Here is a 26,328-nt window from a genome sequence, read left to right as displayed (position 1 = left end):
CTCGAATCTGTTCAGCCCTTGAGCATTTCCAAAGCACTATCCCATCAACGATCTCCCTCCATGCTCACTACATGCCTCGAGGAAGACAGAGGCAGCAGGGCTATTCCCATTCTAGGGATGACAAAACTGAGGCCCTGAGAGATTAAGTGACATGTCTGAGGACATAGAGCTGGCCCGTGGCAGAGCTGGGGCTAGAGCCCACCTCTTCTGGCTCCTAGAATCATATGCTTCTGCCTGTGTCTGCCTCTGGTTGTGGTCCCTGGTGTCCAGAGAGGGAAATTGAGGCTGGTCACTGGTCAGGAGCCAGGGCCCCTAACTTGAACTCTTTCACCTTCCACTGACCTAAACACATTTAAAAACTGAGCAAGAGAGCAAGCGTGTGTTCTGACCAACACTGAGACACCAGCTTGTGGGCATAAAAATATTTTTCTCACTCTGCCAGGCTTCAAGAAGACAAAGTTAAACGTTAAGCTGGACTTCTATATGGTCTCAGGGGCAGAGCAAATTCTCTCTCAACTGCTCCTCCATCCCCCAGGAAAAACAGAGCTTCCCAGCCACTTTTTCTTCCCTTCTTGGTGCTCAGGAGCTGAGCCCCTGAGCAGGACAGAATGTCTGAGAGCTGCAGATTCCTCCACAGACTGGAATGCGCCTACTGGTTCCAGGGACAAACTGGGATTGGAGGATGGGCACCACTGCCTCGGACAGTCCTGGAAAAGTCACCTCTCTCGGCCAGTATTTCCCCGTCTGTAATGCAGGGAAGATAATTGTATCCTACACCACTCTCCGACCCATAAGGGAAGAGACAGCCTAAGTGCAAGATGCAACCAAGAGAACGTAGCAACTTTCCTCATTTCTCTCTCTCTTGCATTTTCACCAGCCTGGTAGCCAACGGTGGCTCATCGAGGAAACTGAGGCATGAACTGCCCCTCCTCCATCAGGAGCCAAACAACATCCCCTCTTTGAGACCTACCCCGCTCTCCTGCTCTCCGGTTATTTCGAAGGTTTGGTTTTAAAGCCCCACAAATATTACCATCAGGCCCACCCCCTCCCCTTATATGGGTGAAGATTTAGGGAACTGAGTAACCTTTTCCATTTATGACATTTCTGTCCTGATCCAGGCATGCTGTTCAACAAATATACACAATTGTACACACAAATACACCCACGGAGAAAGACACACTCACTCCTGGAACTGAGAAACAGAGGCTCAGTCCTAGAACTGCCGAGTTTTCAGCTGTCAGTGCATTCAGTGGGGACACTTTAAATCACTTAGCAGAAGCAAAGCCCACCAAGCTTCCTAGAAAGCTGATAACAACGTACCCCCTGAAATGCAACCAACAGGGAGACTTCATTTTTAAGGGCCAAATTTTTCCTTTCACTGAGCGGAATTTGAAACTGCCTAGTCGCACTCCCAAGATAATTTCAAGATTCCCCAAATCGATATTCCTTCAGAAGCCACTGATTCAGGCCAACCCATCCTAATCTGGGGAAAAGATCTTCTGAAAGGTGAAGAGTCAGGCCCTGGGCTTGGGGATCTGAGGTCAGCAGGAAAGAAAGGGTTAAGGGAGCAGCCCTGCTCATTAAGGTTGAGGCAGAAGTGTTAACCACGCTGAGCAGTAGCTGAACTTACTGCTGATAGCAAAAAACAACAGCTCTGCATGTCACTGGAATGATGATTTTTCCAGAAAGCATCTCCCATGCTTTCCCCACCTCTCTCTCCCCCCAGACCACAGGTCCCCCCAGAAGGGTCACCCTTTAAAGAAAGCAGTTTCTCGCCTCTGCCAGCTATTAGCCAAGTTCACTGACGGGACCGGTTAAAACTGCTAGGGTCCAAACACTCCCCAAAGGAAAATTAACTCCCCCTTCTCTCCCGTACCATTTCAAATCTTTGACAAAGCCGAGGGTTGGACAGAATTATGTCTCACAATCCTGGTCCGATACACACGTGTGTGTGTGTGTGTGTGTGTGTGTGTGTGTGTGTGTGTGTGTGTGTGTGTTTTCCTTCTAACGCTGAAGCCCCCTTCACCGTAATGTTGACAGAGCAGGAGAAAGACAGGGGAGGATGATCGATTAGGAGAGGTATTAAAAGTAGCAAATCCCTCCCAGTGTTTCCGAAGTGTCCAGAATGGCAAACTACTCTTCTGGACTCGCTCTGGCCTGACCCCCAAGCTGGAGGAGACCCGGAGGACCATGTGACGACCAAACCGAGCCATGAAACCCCAGCTGGTCCTGGCCAAGCCTGTCCGCCCCCACCCCTCGTTGCCCCCCACCCCCACCCCAGCAGCCCCCGGGTGGGATCCCCGCTTTCCCAGGCTGTGGCTCTCCAAAAGTTGCGGGGACATCGGCAGCTAGATCCGGCCTATCTGCAGCCCCCTCCCCTCTCTGCCCCCCAAACCCAGCTGTGAAACTAAAGGTTCCTACGGAGCTGGGTCCCGAGCAGGACCCCCTCACCATCCCCTGCGACTCTGTTCACCCACAGAGCATCCCCAGCGTCTTCAGGGGGGACCCTGTGGGGAGGGGGGCGGGAAGCCAAAGGGGGACGGTCTCATCCTCCCTATCCCCTCCTCCGCCACCCCTGCGGACCCCCACCCGAAGCCCACCCGCCGCTCACTCACCCGGGCTGGAGAAGAGCTCCAGATCCACCTTCTCCGTCTTGATGATGGTGAGCGTGGGCTTGAGGTCGACGGCCGCCTTCATGGTGCCAAGGAGCGGGCACGGGCCGGCTGGTGATGGGGCGGGGGTCCCCTTTCGGAATGGGGCTGGGGTGGGGGCGGCAGGCGGGGAGGGGGGAGGAGGAGGAGGAGAAGGAGGAGGGAGGGAGTAATCAGAGTTTCTCTCTCCTAGAATCGCAAGTCCCGCGGGGTCCGCGCCCCTCCGCCCGGGCGGAGGAAAGTTGCCACTGTGCTTTCTCCCCCTGTTGCCGACGGCTCCGCCCTGTGCTCGTGGGGCGTCCGGGCTGTCCCCCTGCCCTCCCGGGTGTCTGTCTCGGTCCGACTCTGTCTGTGCGGCGTCTCTCGGTCTGGTCCTCTGTCTCTGACTCCGAGCAGGGCGTTGCTGGGAGCGGCGCTGGCAGGCTGTGCCCCACGCTGCGGTCCGGCCGCCCCGACGGGGCGGGGCCCGGACCGGGGGGGGGGGGGGGGGGGGGCCCGAGCCTGCCATTGGCCGCCCGGCCTGGCCCGCCGGCCAATCACCGCGCCGCCGCCGAAGCCAAACCAAAGGATGGGGAAAGACGGCCCGAGCCGGGCAGGACCGGCCTCCTCCTCCCGGACGCCCCCGGGAGCGGGGACACACACTTTTCTTCCTCCTCCTCCTCCTCCTCCTCCTTCATTCATTCACCACGAGAAGCAGCGGGGCTCGGTGGAAAGAGCCCGGGCTGGGGACTCAGAGGTCGTGGGTCCGAATTCATTCAATCGTATTTATTGAGAGCTTACTGTGTGCAGAGCACTGTACTAATCCCCCCCCCCCCAATCCGCCCCTTGTCAGCTGGGCGACTTTGGACCAGTCACTAAACTTCTCTGGGCCTCGGTTCCCTCGTCTGTAAAGTGAGGATCAAGACGGCGAGCCCCAAGTGGGGCAACATAAAAACTTCGTATCTATCCCAGCGCTCAGGACAGTGCTTGGCACATTGTAAGCGCTTAATAAATACCATCATCACTATTACTATTATTACCATGAGAAGCAGCGGGGCTCTGGGGAAAGAGCCCGGGCTGGGGAGTCCGAGGTCGTGGGTTCTAATCCCCCCTCCGCCCCTTGTCAGCTGGGCGACTTTGGACCAGGCACTAAACTTCTCTGGGCCTCGGTTCCCTCGTCTGTAAAGGGAGGATCAAGACGGCGAGCCCCAAGTGGGGCAACCTAAAAACTTCGTATCTATCCCAGCGCTCAGAACAGTGCTTGGCACATTGTAAGCGCTTAATAAATACCATCATCACTATTGTTATTATTACCATGAGAAGCAGCGGGGCTCTGGGGAAAGAGCCCGGGCTGGGGAGTCCGAGGTCGTGGGTTCTAATGCCCCCCTCCGCCCCTTGTCAGCTGGGCGACTTTGGACCAGTCACTAAACTTCTCTGGGCCTCGGTTCCCTAGTCTGTAAAGTGAGGATCAAGACGGCGAGCCCCAAGTGGGGCAACTTAAAAACTTTGTATCTATCCCAGCGCTCAGGACAGTGCTTGGCACATTGTAAGCGCTTAATAAATACCATCATCACTATTACTATTATTACCATGAGAAGCAGCGGGGCTCTGGGGAAAGAGCCCGGGCTGGGGAGTCCGAGGTCGTGGGTTCTAATCCCCCCTCCGCCCCTTGTCAGCTGGGCGACTTTGGACCAGTCACTAAACTTCTCTGGGCTTCGGTTCCCTCATCTGTAAAGTGAGGATCAAGACGCTTAGCCCCAAGTGGGGCAACCTAAAAACTTCGTATCTATCCCAGCGCTCAGAACAGTGCTTGGCACATTGTAAGCGCTTAATAAATACCATCATCACTATTATTATTATTGCCATGAGAAGCAGCGGGGCTCTGGGGAAAGAGCCCGGGCTGGGGAGTCCGAGGTCGTGGGTTCTAATCCGCCCTCCGCCCCTTGTCAGCTGGGCGACTTTGGACCAGGCACTAAACTTCTCTGGGCCTCGGTTCCCTCGTCTGTAAAGTGAGGATCAAGACGCTGATCCCCAAGTGGGGCAACCTAAAAACTTCGTATCTATCCCAGCGCTCAGAACAGTGCTTGGCACGTAGTAAGCGCTTAATAAATACCATCATCACTATTATTATTATCATGAGAAGCATTGGGGCTCTGTGGAAAGAGCCCGGGCTAGGGAGTCAGAGGTCGTGGGTTCTAATCCCGCCTCCGCCCCTTGTCAGTTGGGTGACTTTGGACCAGTCACTTCACTTCTCTGGGTCTCGGTTCCCTCATCTGTAAAGTGGGAATGAAGACTGTGAGTCCCAAGTGGGACAACCTGATCACCTTGTTATCCCCCCGCCCCTCCCCCCGGTGCTTAGAACAGTGCTTGACACATAGTAAGTGCTTAACAAATACCATTATTATTATTTTATCATGAGAAGCAGCAGGGCTCTGTGGAAAGAGCCCGGGCTGGGGAGTCAGAGATTGTGGGTTCTAATCCCGCCTCCGCCCCTTGTCAGCTGTGTGACTTTGGGCAAGTCACTTCACTTCTCTGGATCTCAGTTCCCTCATCTGGAAAATGGGGATCAGGACTGTGAGCCCCAAGTGGGACAACCTAATAACCTTGTATCTATCCCAGCGCTTAGAACAGTGCTTGGCACGTAGTAAGCGCTTAATAAATACCAACATTATTATTATCATATTTATTGAGCGCTTACTGTGTGCAGAGCACTGCACTAAGCGCTTGGAAAGTACAATTCGGCAACAGATAAATATCGAACCAGCAATGGGCTCACAGGCTAGAAGGAGGAGACAGACCACAAAACAAAACAAGTAGACAGGCATCAATAGCATCAGAATAGATAAATAGAATTATAGATATCTACACATCATTTAAAAAGTAAATAGAATAATAAATATGTACAAACATATACAAGTGCTGTGGGGCGGGGAAGGGGGTAGAGCAGAGGGAGGGAGTGTCTCCCGCTCCCTTCCGTGCCGCCCTGACCCGCTCCCTCCCACCCACAGCACTGATGCAAAGATCTGTCATTTTTTTTATGGTATTTGTTAAGCGCTTACTACGTGCCAAGCACTGTCCTAAGCGCTCGGGTAGATGCAAGGTTATCAGGTTGTCTCACGTGGTGCTCACAGTCTTAATCCCCATTTTCCAGAAGAGGGAACTGAGGCCCAGAGAAGTGAAGTGGCACAGTCTGGATTAGAACCCACGACCTCTGACTCCCAAACCGGTGCTCTTTCCACTAAGCCATGCTGCTTTTATTATTTCTTAATAATAATAACGGTATTTGTTAAACGCTCATCATGTACCAAGCACTGTTCTAAGCGCTGGGGTGGACACAAGGTTATCAGGTTGTCCCACATGGGGCTCACAGTCTTAATATTCATAATATTCTTGATACTGATGTCTGTTAATTTGTGAGAAGCCCCATGATTAAGTGGAAAGAGCACGGGTTTAGGAGACAGAGGACGTGGGTTCTAATCCTGGCTCCTCCCCTTGTCTGCTGGGTGACCTTGGGCAAGCCACTTCATTTCTCTGCGCCGCGGCGACCTCCTCTGTAAAACGGGGATTATGACTGTGAGCCCCACGTGGGGCAACCTGATGACCTGGTATCTAGCCCAGCGCTTAGAACAGTGCTTGGCACATAGTAAGCGCTTAACAAATGCCATCATTACTATTGTTTATTTGTTTTGACTTCTGTTCCCCTCCCCCCCCCCCGCGCCTTTAGACTGCGAGCTCGTTGCGGACAGGGATTGTCTCTCTTTATCGCCGTATTGTATTCATTCATTCATTCAATCGTATTTATTGAGCCCTTACTGTGTGCAGAGTACTGTACTAAGCGCTTGGGAAGTACAAATTGGCAACATATAGAGACGGTCCCCCAAGCGCTGAGTATGGTACTCCTGCACACTGTAATAATAGTAATATTGATATTTCTTATGTACTTACTATGTGCCGAGCACTGTTCTAAGCTCTAGGGTAGATACAAGCTAATCAGGTTGTCCCACGTCGGGCTCACAGGCTTCATCCCCATTTTCCAGATGAGGGAACTGAGGCCCAGAGAAGTGAAGTGACTGGCCCAAAGTCACACAGCTGACAAGGGGCAGAGCTGGGATTAGAACCCACGACCTCTGACTCCCGAGCCCGGGCTCTTTCCGCTAAGCCACGCAGCTTCTCTAAGCGCTCAGTAAATACGGTGGAATGAATGAATGAATGGGTCACCCTCGCCTGGCTTCCTAAAAGAACCACCCGGCGACCTGGAGTGTGGAGGACGTTCTTTAAGGATGTGTCACTAGAGAAACACGCGCGCTCGCACGCTCCCCCAAAAGCTGATACAGGACGTTCCTTTCGAAGGCGTAGTAATCGGTCATTCATAAAGACCAGCACGCAGGGCCCAAAGCATCCGCAAATGCGGGGCTTTAACCCTGGCGAGGCCCCGCCGCGGAGGGAAGCCAATTCGGCCTCTTTATTAAGCGCTTACTGCGTGCCAAGCACTGTACCGAGCGCGGTGAGAAAACCGCATCTCTGCCCTCCGGCGGAAGCGAGGTCGATTCGGCCCGAGGGGGATCGTTCGGGTCACCCCCAAAACCACTCCCCCAACCTGTGCACTTCAGCACTTAGAACAATCCAGCGCTTAGAACAGTCCAGCCTTGAAACAGTGCTTTAATAATAATAATGATGGCATTTGTTAAGCGCTTACTATGTACCAAGCACTGTTCTAAACGCTGGTCTTTGCACATATTAAGCGCTTAACAAATGCAATCATTATTATTATTAAGCTGTATGACCTTGGGCAAGTCACTTAACTTCTCTGTGCCGCAGTTACCTCATCTGTAAAATGGGGATGAAGACTGTGAGCCCCACGTGGCACAACCTGATTACTTGTATCTCCCCCAGAGCATAGAACAGAGCTTGATACATAGTAAGAGCCTAACACCAACGTTATTGCTATTAAGCACTCACCTCCCTCCCTTAAAGCAGCACATACGTTCGAAACCTTATTATAATTGTGATATTTATAGTATTAGAGCCAGTTGTTTCCCCAACCTGTCTTCCTTCCCCCCACCTGCTAGACAAGGTGGGCAAGGATGTTGTCTTTTTTATTGCCCCCACCCACCCCCTGAGCTCTTAGTACAGCATGGTGCACCAGGTAACCCACTTAACAGATGCCTTAGATGGATCCTTTTCGGGGGCTCCCTGATAGAATCGGTCCAGTTGATTCCATGTCTTGCATTGAGAAACAGCATGGCTCAGTGGAAAGAGCCCGGGCTTTGGAGTCAGAGGTGATGGGTTCAAATCCCAGCTCTGCCAATTGTCAGCTGTGTGACTTTGGGCAAGTCACTTAACTCCTCTGTGCCTCAGTTACCTCATCTGTAAAATGGGGATGAAGACTGTGAGCCCCGCATGGGACAACCTGATCACTCTGTATCTTCCCCAGCGCTTAGAACAGTGCTTTGCACATAGTAAGTGCTCAATAAATGCCATCAAAAAGAAACAAACCCAACGTGGCCACATTGCACTTCACGCCTGCCCATGTAAAAGGCACAGGAGGCCTTTGCCTGGACCCGAGCTAGGGCCAGGACCATGCTAAATTTAGGTAACATGGGCCACCTAGGGTCACTGAGGCCCCTTCTGCAGCCTGCAGACACACACACATGCAAACACACACTCACACACACAAGGGCGGTGCAGAGGAAGGAAGCACACTCTCAGAGGCTAAGACTTGTGCACGGAGGCAGGGTGTGTGCCATCTGGGGAAGAATCAACACATCTGGGCTTGCAAGTAACACACTGCCAGATCCACCTCCCCCACCACCAAAAACAAAACAAAAATCCCCTTCTCTGAACCCACATGCCTCCTCCAGGGAGGATTCGTGAACCAGATAAGGTTCTGTGTTTGCCACTGGTAGGTCTGGTGGGGGGTGGAGGGGACCTGGGTGTGCCAGCAGGGTCTCCGGCTTGATTTAGAGGGGCTTGAGAGAGCCCTCCTAAGGGTCCCCGACTAGAACAGGACCAGCCACTGACTCGCTCCAGCTCCAGCTCCAACTGCATCTGATTCCACCTCCAGTTTTGATTGCCCCTGGATCGCTTGTCCTCACTGAGCCCTTAGGGGAGAAGGACAAGGCCGAAGTAGGGAGGATTCTTCTGAGAGAGTGTGTCTGTCTAGATGCAGTGTGCCACTGGCAGAAGAAACGGTTTAATGAGCGAGGGGGGCTTTGGACCCCTGGGATGCTTGCTACTGTACAAGTTTTTCACAACGTGGGTCTCTGCAAGAATGCAAGCCTAGATTCATTCATTCATTCAATCGTATTTATTGAGCACTTACTGTGTGCAGAGCACTGTACTTAGCACTTAGTACAAGTTGGCAACATATAGAGATGGTCCCTACCCAACAACGGGCTCACAGTCTGGGGGGGGGTGGGCAAGAACAAAATGGGGAGACAGACATTAAATAAAAACATTACGATGTCTCCTGTCCTTAAGAAACTGAACACATTTATGTCAAACATTTTTATTGTAGCACCCATTCCTCCTCTCTCTCCACTCTGGCTGCCAATGCATTTGCTCAGAGAGACCCAGGAGGGGAACATGAACACGTAACATGAGAGCTCTGGAGCAAGTAATGAGTGTGCTACTTGTTAGGCACTTACTATATGCCAGGCACTATATGAAGTGCTGGGGTGGATATGTGGGGCTCACAGTCTCTAGCTCTAGCTCCATTTTACAGGTGAGGTAACTGAGGCACAGAGAAGTGAAGTGATTTGTCCAATGTCACATAGCAGACAGGTAGTGGAGTTGGGATTAGAATCCAAGTCCTTCTGACTCCCAGTCCCATGCTCTATCCACTAGGCAATGCTGCAAGTAGGGGAGTCTAGGGTTACCCCAGGGAAACACTTCAAGTTTGGGCAGGTATGACATCAATGTGCTACGGCTGTGTCCCTGGGGTGAGACAGGTGGGTCTGACTTTCTGGCAATCTCAAGTTCTGTCGGTAACCATCCAATCCACCCTGCTTTAAGAAAAAGAGAGAAAATGGGTGGGGAAAGGGTGGGGATTCCAGCTCATCTCTGCTGCTTTGTTGCTATGGGCCAAAGATCCATTCCCAGACAGGGGTCTTCCCCTTAGTGGAGAAAGGTGGGGGTGGGAGAGATGTGTTACCTGGATCGGGGTTACCACACAATGGGACTAGATTTATCAGCCTTCCCATAAGCAATTCATTAATAGGTCGGCGGCTTTAGGACTCATTTTAAATCAAAAGGGCAAAGACCAGAAAGAAATCCCAAAATGTAGGCAGTGTCTCCAGTCTACTGAAGCCCACTTTTCCAGTCCCAGAGTCCATTTCAGGCAGAGTGGCCTAGTAGGAAAAGACAAAGTCTGTAAGTCAGGAGACCAGGGTTCCCATTCCAGCTCTGCCACTGGCCTACTTCACCTCTCTGTTCCTCAGTTCCTCACATGTACAAGGTAGATAAAATATCTGCTTTCTCAACCTCCCTTCCTCTTTGATAGAAGGCTCGTTATTGGGCCGGGACTGAGTCCAATCAGATGAACCTCTATCTTCCCCAGTGCTTGGCAGAGTGCTGGGCCCACGGTGCCCTGTGTTTAAGGAATATCTTAGTCAATCCATCCATTTCACTCTAGTCATTGTGTTAACTTTGATTGTTACCAGAAAATTTCCAGATTCACTATTCTCTCCACCAAGACTCCAAACCCTCCCCCAAGGAGTCCCACCAAAGTCCAGCCATGCATGCCAATCCAAAATAAGGATGTGGGGAAAATATCCCACAAATCCTTTTCTAATCCCACTGTGCTCGGATGTGGCATTTCAGGTTACTGTCATTCACAGAGGGGTAAATATCCCTGCTACTCATTTTTTTTATGGTATTTGCTTAGTGTTTATTTCTCAAGTACTTTTCGAAGTGCTGGGGTAGATACAAGCCCCACATGGGGCTCACAGTCTAGGTAGGAGGGAGAATGGGTATTGAATGCCTATTTTGCAGTTGAAGAAACTGAGGCACAGATAAATTAAGTGATTTGTCCGAGGTAACCCAGCAAGCGAGAAGCCTGAGAACGCAGGCCTGGGAGAAAGAAGGACCTGGGTTCTAATCCCAGCTCTGCCACTTGCATTGTCTGTTGCATGACTCTGAACAGGCCACTTCACTTCCCTGTGCCTCAGTTACTTCATCTGTAAAATGGGGATTAAGACCGTGAGCCCCATGTGAGACATGGACTGTGTCCAACCTGATTAGCTTGTATGTATTCCAGCACTTAGTACAGTAGCTGGCACATTAAGCACCTATCAAATACCACAGTTTTTTTTTTTTAAAGCAAGTAGCAGAGTCAGGATTAGAACCCAGGTCCTCCCAGTCCCGTGCATTATCCACTAGGCCACACTGCTTCCCACTAGGCCTTACTACTTCCCAAGACATGATTCTCCTTAATCCAAGATCTGTCATTCATTCCTCAGCTCTGAAACCAATGTGGCTTATATGCATTTAATCTGTCGGTGTTGCTCTGCTCATTAATCTCCGCACACCTACTGCAAACTCCGATTACCTAGAAAGCTTTTTCAACCTCTTCCTGAAAAACCTCAGGATAAACATTTTTAAAGCCATTTCCTGCTTTCTATGCATAATGCTGAATTCCGGTCGTCTGAAAGAAGTTGCAACCTCCCCACTTTCTTTGACGAGAAACATACTTGGTTCACCTTGGTCTGAACCCATTTGGGTCTCCTCAAAACCTCTGAGTGACTTGCAAATTTCCCAGAGCAAGCCAATGCTGGAGCCAGAAATAGAACACAAATCTCTGTCCCCAGCGGCTCTAACCACTACATACATTCCCCCCACCCCCCCCCCCGCCCCCACCCCCCACCTCCTCCCACTACCTCCCCCAAGCCCCCCGCCAATGACCGGGGAAAAATATTTGCATGTGGTAATCCTGATTTTTGAAGGAACAAAGTCTGTTGCAATCCAGCTGCGTTTCCAAAAGGTATGAGAAAACAATGCTGGTCCCCAGATGACAAGAACAGGCACTTCTGATCCTGGGAAAATCTCTTCAGCAGCTGATGAATGAATTGGACATTTGTGGGGTGGAATGTGCGATATGGAAAACAGTTCTGGCATCCTTGCTAGTAACCCAAAAGTCGCAAAGCGGAGCTCCTGCTTTCTAAGGGCTGGGAGTTCTGTCTCGTACAATGAAAACTGCTTTCGCTGCCATGAAGCAGAGTCCCTAGAATCTCAATCTCTCTCTCTCTCTCTCTCTCTCTCTCTCTCTCTCTCACACACACACACACACACACACACACACCCCACCCCACCCCACACACCCCCACCCACACACCCCCACCCTTCTGCAATCCCCAGATTTCTCCAGCAAAGTTTTCTCCAGGGAATCTAACAATCTCCATGTTCATGATCCTTCTTCCTCTCTTGCTTTCAATCACTCAGTGGTAATTATTGAGCGCTTTTTGTGTGCAGAACACTGGACTAAGCACTTGGGAGAGTACAGTACAGTAGAGCTGGTAAATACAACTCCTGATTACAAGGCCCTGACAGTCTTATTTTTGGGGCCAACTCAGAAACTCTAGCCACAACCACCTCCCTCCCATTTGAGTTCTGATCTCTCCTCTCAATAGCAGAACCAAGATCAAATAATAATGATAACCCTGATTTTTTATTAAGTGTTTACTGTGTGCAAAGCACTGTACTGAACACTGGGGTAGATACAAGTTAATTAGGTTGGACACAGTCCCTGTCTCACATGGGGCTCACTGCTTAAGAAGGAGGAAGCGCAGGTATTTTATCCCCAGTTTACAGACAAGGAAACTGAGATGCAGAGACTTTAAGTAATTTGCCCAAGATTACAAGGCAGACAAGTGGCAGAGCCAGGACTAGAACCCAGGTCCTCTGACTTTCCAGACCAGTGGTCTAACCAGTAGGCCGTGTTGCTCCTCCTCCAGTGGCTGAGTAATATGGAGCAAAAGAATTTGTCAGGCTGAGAGGCTACCAGGGCAGAACACAGGCTTAGTGATGATCACATCGGACAGACAGAAGTGAGGACAGGGACATGCCTGTATCCTCAGCAGCAGCAGTGGCAGTAGTAGTGGTAGTGCTAATAGTAGTATAGGTAGGATTTATTCACTCATTCAATGATATTTATTGAACACTTACTATGTGCAGAGCACTGTACTAAGCACTTGGGAGAATATGATACAATAATAAACAGGCACATTCCCTGCCCACAATGAGCTTACAGTCTAGAGTGGGAGAAACAGACAGTAATATAAAATAAATTACAGATATGTATGATGGTTTCAATAGTGGCAATGGTGATAGTAGTAGTGTAATAGTGGTAGTAGTAGTTAGTAATGGTTGTAATAGAAGTGGTGGTAGTAATCCAGCTCATACTTCACTGCCTGGATCATCTTTCTACAGAAACATTCAAGACATGTCACTCCCATCCTCAAAAATTTCCAGTGGTTGCCTGTCCACCTCCATATCAAACAAAAACTCACCACTGGATTAAAAGCAGTCCATCACCTTGCCCCCTCCTTCCTCCTTCTACAACCCAGCCTGCATACTTCACTCCTCCAGTGCTAAACTTCTCACTGTGCCTCCATCTAGCCTGTCTCGCTGCCAACCCCTGGCCCATGTCCTGTCTCTGACCTGGAGCACCCTCTCTCCTCAAATTTAACAGACAATTACTCCCCCCACCCCCCAGCTTCAAAACCTTTTAGAAGGTACAACTCCTCCAAGAGGCCTTCCCAGATTAAGCCCACTTTTCCTCACCTCCTACTCCCTTCTGCCTTGCCCTGACTTGTTACTTTTGCTCTTCTCCCCAACCCCACAGCACTTATGTATATATTTGCAATTTCATTTATTGTATTGATGTCTATTTCTACATGCCTGTCCCCCCCCCCCAGACTATGAGCTCATTGTCACTGTCAGGGATTGTCACTGTTTGTTGTTATATTGTACTTTCCCAACTGCTTAGTACAGTGCTCCGCATACAGTAAGCACTTCATAAATTCGATTGAATTAATGAATGAGTGACTACTATAGTAGTGGTGGTTGTAGTGGTGGTAGTAGTAGTAGTGGTAATAGTGATAGTATATACTGAGTATCTCCTGAGTTCAGTAGGTACTCAATAGTTTCATCAGAAGCACTAAGGTATGTTACCTCCTTGAAAAGTTTACATTCTAACTAGGGAGACGGACATACATGTTTGTATGTATGCATGTGTGTGTGTATTATAGTATTTTTTTTAAGCTGTTACTTTGTGCCAACCACTGTTCTAAGAGCTGGGATAATCAGGTTGGGTACAGTAATATATTGACTCAGACACACACACTGTGTGAATATATATTTAGAGACACACAAATGCTGCAGATGGGCATTAACAGATACAAAAGTGTGAGAGGCAAGCGAGGGGTGCTATGAACCAGGATACTGGTATTAGTTGGGGTAGACTTGCAGATTTTAGGATTTTAGGAGGGATTTTAGGAGGGCTCTGAAGGTGAGAAGGTCTGAGGTCTCGGGCCAGGTCTGGGGGACTCAAGTTACCCAGTAGTCCACAGGAGTTCTGGAGGTTCCACCAATCAGAAACAGCGTTCTGGGTGGTCAGAAGCTCAAACCACAAACCTGGCCACCTCAAACCTCCTCTTGGGACCAATGTAAATTATTTCAGTCAGGGGGAGTTTCCCTGTCTTTATTTAGGAATAAACCGCATGGCCTAAGGAGAAGCAGCGTGGCCTAATGGATAGATCTTGGGCCTAAGGAACTGGGTTTTTTTTAATGGCATTTATTAAGCGCTTACTATGTGCAAAGCACTGTTCCAAGCACTGGGGAGGTTACAAGGTGATCAGGTTGTCCCACGGGGGCTCACAGTCTTCATCCCCATTTTACAGATGAGGGAACTGAGGCCCAGAGAAGTTAAGTGACTTGCCCAAAGTCACACAGCTGACAATTGGTGGAGCTGGGATTTGAACCCATGACCTCTGACTCCAAAGCCCGTGCTCTTTCCACTGAGCCACACTGCTTCTCTAATCGTAGCTCTGCCACTTGTCTAATGTGTGAACTTGGGCAAGTCACTTCACTTCTCTGGGCCTCAGTTACCTCAACTGTAAAATGGGGAATAAGACTGTGAGCCCCATGTGTGACAGGGACTGTGGCCAACCTGATTTGCTTGTACCCACCCTAGTGCTTAGCACAGTGCCTGGTACATAGTAAGCACTTAACAAGTACCACAGTGATTATTATTAACATTATTATTATTTTCTACCCCAGTGTTTAGTCCAGTGCCTGGCACATAGTAAGTTCTTAACAAGTACCACAATTAGTATTATTATTATCTAACCCAGTGCTTAGTACCGTGCTTGGCACATAATAAGTGCTTTAACAAATACTGCAATTATTGCGATGGAACATTTGAACGTGGATGAAGGGGAGTGTTTCCATACCCTTTATTGATATCAATCAAACCCAGTTTCTAAGGCAAGAACCATGGGGGCGGGAGGCAGGGCTCAGGAAACGTGGGTTCTCATTTCAGTCCTGGATCCTGCCACCAATGGGGGAATGGGGGAGAGATGCTAGGAAAATCCCTTGGCTGATTTATTTGTGTCTGAGTTTCCTCCTCTGAAATATCCGCTGGGGAGGGGCTGGCAATACTATCATCCAATCCAGGCCTCTCCAATCCTACTGAGCTCATCTCCTCACCCAACATCATTTTCCACTCGTCCACCTACAGCTCACAAAACCCCTTCCCCCTTCAAATCGGCCAGACTGCAGCTCTCCCCATCTCCTCCACTCTACACCCAAGGTTCACTCCAAAAAACAAAAATCCACCCCAGGACAAGAATCCTGTACTTGCAGAACCATATCTCCTCAGTTCAGAAAAAAAAGTCCCCATTCCTTAAGTAGACTATTAGAGATGCCACAACCTTAGATGGGAATGACACATTCCGATGTTTGCATAAAGTATCACACTCCCAGAATTCATGCTTAAGAGCCACCCTCTCGCCTGTCCACCCATCACCCAAAAGACCTATTAGAACTGGAAGATTAAAAAACACAGACTTCCTTTTTCCTAAAGGCCACTGAAGATAGATCCTCTCTTGTTGGTCACTGAGGTTGAAATAAGATCTCTGCTCTCTGCACTTTTCTGCGCAGAAGAATCTCCAAAGTTTTTTGCCTAAGGTCACTGAGGCTGAAATAAGATCTCTGCTCTCTGCACTTTTCTGCGCAGAAGAATCTCCAAAGTTTTTTGCCTAAATATATCTTATTGCAGATAGGTGCAAAAACCTAAAGCCCACTGAATATAGATCCTCTCTTGCTGGTCACTGAGGCTGAAATAAGATCTCTGCTCTCTGCACTTTTCTGCACAGAAGAATCTCCAAAGTTTTTTGCCTAAGGTCACTGAGGCTGAAATAAGATCTCTGCTCTCTGCACTTTTCTGTGCAGAAGAATCTCCAAAGTTTTTTGCCTAAATATATCTTATTGCAGATAGGTGCAAAAACCTAAAGGCCACTGAAGATAGATCCTCCCTTGCTGGTCACTGAGGCTGAAATAAGATCTCTGCTCTCTGCACTTTTCTGTGCAGAAGAATCTCCAAAGTTTTTTGCCTAAATATACCTTATTGCAGATAGGTGCAAAAACATTCAGACCACTAACTGCTGATCCGACTGAATGTATGACTCACAGATGCCGATTTACTGGTAGAAGTGTAAGATAAAAACAAAAAAAAAGCTACCTTATTAACAACCTGTCCAAGCTGTGCTTGTGGTTGTCTCTCTGAGAAAACACAACAGTCTCCATCACACACAGAAAAAAAAGCTTCAGCATTTGAAGTCATGCTGGTGGTTTCTGGGTGATGAGTATGGTCAAGTCCTGAAAAAGTTCTGCATTTAAATATCTGCCTTGGCTACTCAGCTAGAAGCCATGACTTGGAGAGAGGGGAGACAGTGAAAACAGAGTTCTAGCTTTTCTTTTCATTAACCTGGCTGTTGAGAAGCATTTAAGTTCTTGGTGAGACGTCTGAGCATCGGGAAGAAAGAGCTTCAATCTTGCCCTGCTCAAGACTGGTCCGGTGATTTGGACCCAGGTCATTTGAGTAGGGCATGGCTTCTTGAGGCTGAAGACAATTGCCTCTAGACTGAAAGCTCATTGTGAGCCGGGAATGTGTCTGTTTATTGTTGTATTGCACTCTTCCAAGCGCTTAGTACAGAGCTCTGCACAAAATAAGTGCTCAATAAATATGATTGACTGACTGACCGACCCCATGGCAAAAGGAAATAATTCACGATTTGTGGCAAGAGGCTGTGGAAGAATGCTAGCAGAACTCCTCTGCCTCCTTCTATCTTGGCTGAGTGTGGACCTGGGATTCGGTGGCGATGGCATCAACATAAGGAGAACTGGACCCCGGCCTAGGTCGTAACAATGTCTTGGTTGTTTTGGATCGAGCTTCTATTTTTCCAAAGCACTTTCACATCCACTGTCTCATTTGATCCACACTACTTGGAGGTAAGAGACGGCGGGTATGATTAGCCCGACTTTACAGATGGGGAAACTGAAGCTCTGAGGGGTCACATTGTTTATCCAAGGTCACCCAGCAAGCCAAAGGGATAGCAGAAAGTAGAAAGGGATAGCAGAAGTAGTGGGTTTCTAGGCTGCCTGTCCCATGCTTTTTCCATTAGACACACTGTCTCCCCATAATGGCCAAACTGGCTGCATCACACCACCTTCCTGTCCACAGTTCCCAACCCTCCCTGGAGGAGACTTGAATTCTCCCCCGAGAAGTCCACTCCTGCCCTCTGCTCTGTGTGTCAGCTTCTACCCCCGCGGGGGACAATTCCTTGACAACTGCATCCGCCACCTCGCTAACCTCCCTGCCGCCCATCTCTCCCCTTTTCAGTCCATACTTCGCTCTGATGCCTGGTTCATTTTTCTAAAATAAAGTTCAGTCCAAGCCTCCCTACTCCTCAAGAACCCGCGGTGTTTGTCCATCCACCTCTGCATCAAACAGAAACTCCTTACAATCAACTTCAAAGCTCTCAGTCAGCTTGCCTCCTCCTACTTCACCTCACCAGTCTACTACGGCCCAGCCTCACACTTCGCTTCTCTAGAGCCAGCTTACTCTCTCTGCCCCGATCTCATCTGTCTCTCCACTGACCCCTTTCCCACGTCCTTCTTCTGGCCTGGAACTCCCTCCCACTCTACACATGCCAGAACACTGCTCTCCCCATCTTCAAAGCCTTATTGCAGTCATACCTTCTCCAAGAGTCCTTCCCTGATGAAGCCCTCTTTCTCCTAATCCCTCTCCCTTCTATATCATCTAGGCACTCAGATCTGTAGCCTTTAGGCACGCAGTATGCACCATCCCCCCTCAGCCCCACGACACATATAATATATCTGCTTTTTATTTATTTATATTAATTTCTGTCTCTCCCTCTAGACTGTAAGCTCACTGTGGGCAGGGAACATGTCTACCAACTCTCCAGTATTGAACTCTCCCAAGCGCTTAGTACACTACACTGCACTGCTCTGTAAGTACTCGATAACTAAAAACAAACAAACAAACAAATTTTCCCCTCACGCTGAGCCTCAGCTCTCTAAGATCACCAAACACCACCACCGTTTCCAAAACACCCACTTCTGAGGGATGATTCAATATGGGAACTGAGGGGAGAAATCTGCGGGTACTTTGGCAACAGACCAACACATGAGAAACATTTAGCCAGCCCGCCCAGTCGGTTCAAGGGCTTAGCACAGTGCTCTGCACACTGCATCACCCCAGTGGGAGGTCAGTACGTCCCCTTACTTGTACTGCTCCCGGGCGAGCCGGAGACCAGGGGTGGGATGCAGGATGGAAAAGGAGAGGGGAACGTAAGAATCCTCATGGAGCCTGCTCTGGGATCTGAACATGTTGTCTGGCCTGCTGTGAGCCTGGGGCCCACCACACACACACCATCATTTGTGTTGGGAAGGAGCCCAGAGGATGGCCAGATCTGGCTACATCCCCGTCTGCAGCTTTCTTTTGACTCTAATTACCAGCCATTCAGCTGCATCTGCAGTCCCAACAATGTACGATCCACCTAATCCTCAGCACAGCCACCGTCAGATACTCTCCAGTGCTCAGAACCTGCAGGGCTCTTCCCCGGAACACACCGTGTTCCAAATGGCCCAGAAGAGGGGACCCTCAGCTGGATTTCTTCCAGTGGCCGGAAACCATGCTGGGAGAAAGGGAGGTGGGGAGGGGTGTGGCGGTGATCAACAGCTCCATTAATGATTTTTATTGAGCACTTATTGTTTGCAGAGAACTGGACTAAGCACTTGGGAGAAATGGACTAAGCACTGTTTCCTGCCCATGATGAAAAGCAATATGGCCTTTGTGCCCCAGTTACCTCATCCATATAATGGAGATTAAGATTGTCAGCCCCCTTCATTCATCCTCCCTCCCAGATCCATAGAACATATATACATATGTATATATCTGTATCTCCCCCTCTAGACTGTGAGCTCATGGTGGGCAGGGAATGTGTCTGTTGTTGCACTGCACTCTCCCAAGCACCTAAGTACAGTGTTTTGCACACAGTAAGCACTCAATAAATGCTATTAATAATAATAATGGCATTTATTAAGCACTTACTATGTGCAAAGCACTGTTCTAAGTGCTGGGGAGGTTACAAGGTGATCAGGTTGTCCTACAGGGGGCTCACAGTCCTCATCCCCATTTTCCAGATGAGGTAACTGAGGCCCAGAGAAGTTCAGTGACTTGCCCAAAGTCACACAGCTGACAATTGGCAGAACCGGGATTTGAACCCATGACCTCCGACTCCAAAGCCGGTGCTCTTTCCACTGAGCCACGCTGCTTCTCTATTGAATGAACATGGACAGTATCCAACCTGAAGTACAGTGCTCTGTACACAGTAAGTACTCAACAAATACGATTGAATGAATTAGCTTGCATCTACCTCAGCACTTAGAACGGTGTCTGGTACATAGTAAGTTCTTAACGAGTACCACTTAAAAAAATGAGCTCGCAGTCTACAGGTTCAACCAGCAGACCCAGAACGGGACTTCCAAGAAGCTGTGAGGATTTCTGTGTCAAGAACTTCCCATGAGAAGCAGTGTGGCCTAGAGGAAAGAGCACAGGCTTGGGAGTCAGAAGACGTGGGTGCTAATCCTGGCTCTGTCAATTGCTTGCCATGTGATCTTGGGCAAGTATTTTCATTTCTCTATGCCCCAGTTTCCTCAATCCTCATTTGGGGATTAAATCCTAATCCCTCCTAGGGGACAAGGACAGTGTCCAATCTGATTGACTTGTATCAACCCCACTGCTTAGAACAGTAATTGACACATAGTAAGCACTTAACAAATCCCCCCCACACACAAAAAGAGTCTCCACAGCACGGCTGAACTGGGCCTGTTTTTAATCCCCTTAAACCCTGTTGAAGGTCCAATGGAGAGAGCTCGGCTCTGGGAATCAGGAGACCTGGGTTCTAGTCCCGGGTCTGTCTGCTGAGGCTGGCTGACAGGGGTGGAAGTCTCTGACAGAAGAAACACCCCCCTCTCCAGCCCAGGGTGTTCTGCCAGATGGACACAGTTAAAAGGGATCCTGAAATTAGCTAGATAACACGGGTGGGGAAGACCGTGGCAGCTACAAAGGCAACAAACTGCTTGCCTAGTTGTGGCATTATGGCCCATGGTGGCTATGTGACAAATCTGGTGCTAAAATTCTCATCCTCAGGACCTCAGGCCTGGGACAAAGACTACACTGCCTCTAGATACAGATTTTTCTCTCGAAAAATCCAGTGGCTGTGTATTCTTTACCTCCTCAGTTTGCTCACCTGTCAAATAGGGAGTCAATACCTGTCCTCCCTCCCTTTTAGACTGTGAACCCCTAGTGGGACAAGGGCTGGGTCCAACCTGATTATTTATATCTACCCCAGCACTGAGTACAGTGTTTAGCACAGTGCTTAGAGCTTAACAAATGTCACGCTTATTAGCATTAATATTACCATCATCCAACTCTCCCCCCATGCCTCTGACTCCCTTTTAATGGTCAACCTCCCTCTTTTTTATGACTAGGCTTTCCTTCCTGAGGAGGAGTATGTTTGAGAAAGCCACCCCCTTCCTTTGGTAGATTTTTTAAAAAAGAAATCCACTGTTCTGCAGTGATTGTCATTTGGGACAGCCAATTCACTTTCAGTCCTTGTGAAAAATAGATGCTGCCTCTGCTTGTACCTCAGTCTATTTTTTTTATGTGTGTGTGTGTGCATGTGAGAGAGAGAGAGAGAGAGAAAGAGTCAGAGAGAGAGAGAGCTATGTAATGCTCAGTGCATCCACTATAAACATCCCCATCTCTCTTGGAATGTTGTCCAGGAGTTGGGACTTTTCTGACCATGCATGTGACAAGATGAAGCAGGAAGTGATGTCTGGATAGAGCGGGATGAGATATCAGAACAGGAACAGGATGCAATGATGGGTTGCAAAATCTACATAGAGCAAAATGTGCTGTCTGGATACAGCGGTTTGTGCTGTTGGGAGGAATAGAATGCAGTGTCTTGATAGAGCAGTACGTGATGTCAGAAGACCAGGTGGGCATGCACAGGGGAGTGGGAAGTACACAGGTCCTTTGTACTCTAGTGTGACTTTTCCTCAATATGGGATCCAACAGGAATTATTATTATTATTGTTATTATTATTATTATTCTTAGGAGTTGACACGGAATCTTGCCACTCAGCTTTGTGTGGGATCCCCGGAGGCTTTTTGCATATCACATCTTGGCAATCAGTCAATCATTGGTATTTACTGAGCATCTACTCAGAGTTAAACCCTGTACTCAGTACTTGGGAGTGCACCACACAAATACATGTTCCCTGCCCTCAGGGAGCTTATGTTCCAAAAACAGAGGGTAGGATAAATCCCTAAGATCCCATTAAGAGTCCAACTAGACTGGGCTGGGTCTGAGATTCTCTCATCAATACAGGAAAGTCTCTGCCCATCTCTGCAGACCTCGGCAATTATTTCACTCTGGTGTGGAGCTTTGCCCCACCAAGGCACCCTACCACACTGCATTTGTGATCTCTCCTACCCTGCCTGACATGGTCTTCTATCTAAGGAAAGTTAAAGAAGAGTACTAAAATCTCCTCTTCCTCTTCCTACTCCTTCTCCTCTTACTTCTTCTCCTCTTACTCCTTTACTTACTCCTCCTCCTCTTCTTCCTCCTCTTCCTCCTCATCCTAATAATGGCATTTAGTAAGTGCTTCCTATGTGCCAAAGTCCTGGGATCGAACCAGATCACCAGACCAGAAATTCCTATCCTGCAATCTAAGAGGAAGGGGGAACAGGTATTTTCTCCCCATTTTACAGATACAGAACTGAGGCTCAGAGACTCAACCAAGGTCATGCAGTAGGTCAGTGGCAGAGCTGAGGTAAGAAGCCAGGTCTCCAGACTCCCATCCCCATGCTCCTTCTTCTCTCAATCAATCAATAAATCAATCAGTGGTATTTATTAAGCTCTCATTGCATGCAGAGCACTGTACTAAGCAACTGGGAAAATGCAGTTCCACCAGACCACGCTGTTTCACCCCTCTTAATTCAGAAGTGAAGTGGGAGAACAGTGCCTTAACATTCCTGAGTTATACAGTGGTCTGCACACAGTAAGCACTTAATAAATAAAGCATGTCTTCTAGACTGTGAGCCCATTGTTGGGTAGGGATTGTCTCTGTTGCAGAATTGTACTTTCCAAGCACTTAGTACAGTGCTCTGCACATAGTAAGTACTTAATAAATACGACTGAATGAATGAATTGCCTGAATCTAAGGAAAGTCAGTGAAATGACATTGGAGATGCAGCAAGAGGGAGGCTCAATAACAATATTACAATTCAGGGTTTCTTAAGCACCAATCATGCTCAGAATGCCAGTGATTGAACTTGGACCCAAGGCCCAACCCCAGCATGGGGAGAAACGTCAACACCTTCTTGAAGTCCCGGTCCAATTTTGTTCCATATCCAAGCCAAAAGGAGAAGGATTTTCCTTGTGGCTTTGGAAATCCAGCTGGGCTCTCTCTGGATCTTGCATCACCAAGGATGAAAAAAAAAGTTCCTGCAGTCGGAATGAAAGCGGGCGGTCCCGATGACGGCGTATGAGGGACAACAGACTCCAGCTTGGAGCTCGGGTATCTGGATTGGCTCCCAGACGATGGAAAACTTTTTTTTTCGAAGATGGCTGAGGGGAGAGATGTGAGTCAGACGCCAAGGGAGGAGACGCTGTGGGATGCGGGAGCAGGCGCCATTTTAATCGGCCTGGTTTTGATATTCATCCGACAGCCCTCACTGGGGCATTCGCGAGTTGGGAGTCTTCCACCCAGGAGAGATAGTGGATGATTGGGAGAGCCAAGATGGCGCAAGAAGATGATGGGGGAGTTTCTCATTGAGAAGGATGGGCGGGACTTCAAAACTGACAACATGCTTGGAGGAATTAATTAGGTACAATTAGAGACATAATAATAATAATAATGATGGTATTTGTTAAGGGCTTACTATGTGACAAGCACTGTTCTAAGTACTGGAAGATACAAGGTTATCAGGTTGTCCCACGTGGGGCTCACAGTCTTCATCCCCATTTTACAGAGTAGGCTACTGAGGCACTGAGAAGTTAAATGATTTTCCCCAAGTCTCACAGCTGACAAGTGGCAGAGCCGGGATTACAACCCACAGCCTCTGACTCCCAAGCCTGTGCTCTTTCCACTAAGCCAAGCTGCTTCTCTACCTGTCTTTAAACTTGATGGCATTCCCCCAGCCATAATGTTCCTTAATGTATTTCTTCTCTCTTTGATTGCAAGCTCCTGGAGGGCAGGGCTTGTGCCCACTAACTCTTTGCACTCTCCTGAGCGCTTAGTACAGTGCTCTTCACAGAGTAGGAGTTCAATATTGATTGTTTGATTGGATGATCTCTTTCCATTGATTCAAGATGGCGTAGAAACCTGGGAAACTGCTTTTAAATTTTCAGCTTTTCTTGTGAGGAATTTCTCATCAACGCGAGGGATCCATGCTATGATATACTGCAGATTGTACATGTGCACACACAAATGGGGGTCAAACATTTGTGTGTGTGTGTGTGTGTGTGTGTGTGTGTGTGTGTGTGTGAGAGAGAGAGAGAGAGAGAGAGAGAGAGAGATCTGGGAAGAAGTGTGCCCTGATGGAAAAAGCTCAGGCTGAGCGTCAGAGGACCTGAGCTCTAACCCTGGCTCTGCCATCTGTCTGCTGTGTGACCTTGGGCAAATCACTTAAATTCTCTGTGCCTCAGCTTTCTCAATTGCAAAATGGAGATAAAATACCTGTTCTCCATGAGGTAATTAACTTGTATCTACCCCAGCACTTAGAACAGTGCTTGACATATAGTAAGCACTTTAACAATACTAATACAACTAACCATAACTGTGGTATTCATTCATTCCTTCCATCTTAAGTGTTTACTATGTGCCAGGTATTGTACGAAGCACTGGGGTGGATGCAAGCAAATCGGGTTGGACACAATCCCTGTCCCACATGGGGTTCACAGTCTTAATCTCCATGTTACAGAGGAGGTAACTGAGACCCAGAGAAGTGAAATGACTTGTTCAAGTCACACAACAGACAGGTGGTGGAGCTGGGATTAGAACCCACAAGACCTTCTGACTCCCAGGCTTGTGGTCTATTCATTAGGCTGGTAACATTATTAATACCATCACTATTATTATTACTTTTTCAAAGATGACAGTTGGATAGGTGAGCTCCTATCCATTCATGCAACTATGACTGAAAGACCAATGGTCATCCAACAGTATCTCCTGAGTCGTGTGCACATAAAGAGAATTCCTTCCTGTGCTAATAGGCTCGTCTCACAAAGGACCTGCCTCTCATTTGTGACCCCGCTTCTCGGTTCTCTACTTTTCATGAAAACTTTGCTCCAGGAGGGACACCCTTCTCCTGTCTGCTGCCTGCCAGGCTACTCTGCACTGCTCATTCATTCATTCAATCATATTTATTGAGCATTTACTGTGTGCAGAGCACTGTATTAAGTGCTTACTACCAGCAACCCCCGAAATGTTGAATTATTTGAAATTAAGCTTCAGGCCATATACTCTGGCTCCCAGGTTTGGGGGCTACCTTTCAGTTCACTCTACAACAGCTTCTTGGATGGCAGCCAAGGGCACTGTGTGAGTGCCTATTGATTGTGGAGCAATGTACTAAGCACCTAGTACACCCCATTACAGTGTAAGTTCCTCCTTAAGAGGGTAAGCTCCTTGTAAACGAGCAAGCAATGTGTCACCTCATTACTGGGTACTTCCCAAGTGCCTAGGATGGTACCCTGCAAACCCATTGTTGTGTAGGGACTGTCTCTAGAAGTTGCCGGCTTGTACTTCCCAAATACTTAGTACAGTGCTCTGCACACAGTAAGCGCTCAATAAATATGATTGAATGAATGAATGAAGTGGTTGTTCAAAAAATGCTACAACTCCTACTGCTACTATTAATAGAACAACTTCTACTACTACTAGGAAGTCAGACAGTCAATCATATTTATTGAGTACTTACCATGTGCAGAGCCCTGTACTAAGCACTTGGAAGAGCACAATATAACAGATACTGCCTCTGCCCTGGGATGTCCTCCCTCCTCATATTTGACAGACAATTACTCTCTCCCTCGTTCAAAGCCTTTTTGAAGGCACAGCTCCTCCAAGAGGTCTTCCTTGACTAAGCCCACCTTACCTCTTCTCCCACTCCCTTCTGCATCACTCTGACTTGCTCCCTTTATTCATACCCTGTCCCAGCCCCACATCATTTATGTGTATATGTGTAAGGTATTTATATAAAAGTCTGTCTCCCCCTCTAAACTGTAAGCTCATGATAGGCAGTGAATGTGTCTGTTATGCTGTCATGTTGCCCTCTTTCAAGCTCTTAGTACAGTCCTCTGCACACAATAAGCACTCAATAAATATTATTGACTGACTAGTACTACATGCAGAGAACTATGGTAGACCTTTTTATGATATTTGTAAAGCATTTAATATGTGTCAAGCAGAGAAGCAGCACGGCTCAGTGGAAAAAGTCCGGGCTTGGGAGTCAGAGATCATGGGTTCTAATCCCGACTCCGCCACTTGTCAGCTGTGTGACTTTGGGCAAGTCACTTCACTTCTCTGGGCCTCAGTTCCCTCATCTGTAAAATGGAGAGAAAGACTGCTAGCCCCAAGTGGGACAACCTGATCACCTTGTATCCCCCCCCATGCTTAGAACAGGGCTTTGCACATAGTAAGTGCTTAACAAATGTCATCATCATTATTGTTATACTAGATGCTCGGTAGATTCAAGATGCTCAGGTTGAACAAAGTCTTTGTCTCACTTGGGACTCTCATTCTAAGTAAAAGGGAGTAGGATTTAATCCCCATTTCACAGATGAGGGAAAGGGAACTGAGGCACAGAGAAGTGAAGTGACTTGCCCAAGGTCACACAGCAGGTAAGTGGCAGAGCTGGGATTAGAAGCCAGGTCCTCTGACCCCAGGCCTGTGATCTTTCCACTAGGCCATGCTGCTTCCATAGGATACGATACAATCCCACCCTGAAGGAGCTTGCGATAGAATGCCTGCTTTGTGGCATGCTCCGTGGTCTCTGGGGCCTTGGGCCACCTCCCTCTGCCCTCCCACCCCCCAGTCCCTTCTCCATCAC

The 26,328-nt window shown here is 48.4% G+C and overlaps 1 protein-coding gene across 2 annotated transcripts in view; it reads right to left on the bottom strand.

Moving 5' to 3' along the window:
• The window catches only part of ETS1 (ETS proto-oncogene 1, transcription factor), a 174,620-nt gene that overhangs the window by 79,088 nt on the left and 69,204 nt on the right, over positions 1–26,328 (bottom strand). The window contains exon 1 of one of the 2 annotated variants that reach the window (XM_038753737.1): positions 2,616–3,054. The exons of the other annotated variant lie outside the window; for it this stretch is intronic. Within the exon in view, the coding sequence (XP_038609665.1) occupies positions 2,616–2,697 (82 nt within the window). The 5' untranslated portion in view covers positions 2,698–3,054. Of the gene's footprint in view, positions 1–2,615; positions 3,055–26,328 lie in introns of those variants that run through there. 2 annotated transcript variants of the gene reach the window in all.

This window comes from Tachyglossus aculeatus, chromosome 11 (genome assembly GCF_015852505.1).
Source record: "Tachyglossus aculeatus isolate mTacAcu1 chromosome 11, mTacAcu1.pri, whole genome shotgun sequence".
NCBI classification, from domain to species: Eukaryota; Metazoa; Chordata; class Mammalia; order Monotremata; family Tachyglossidae; genus Tachyglossus; species Tachyglossus aculeatus.
Note: the sequence above shows the minus strand (reverse complement) of the source record. Positions and strands in the feature narration are given on the sequence as shown.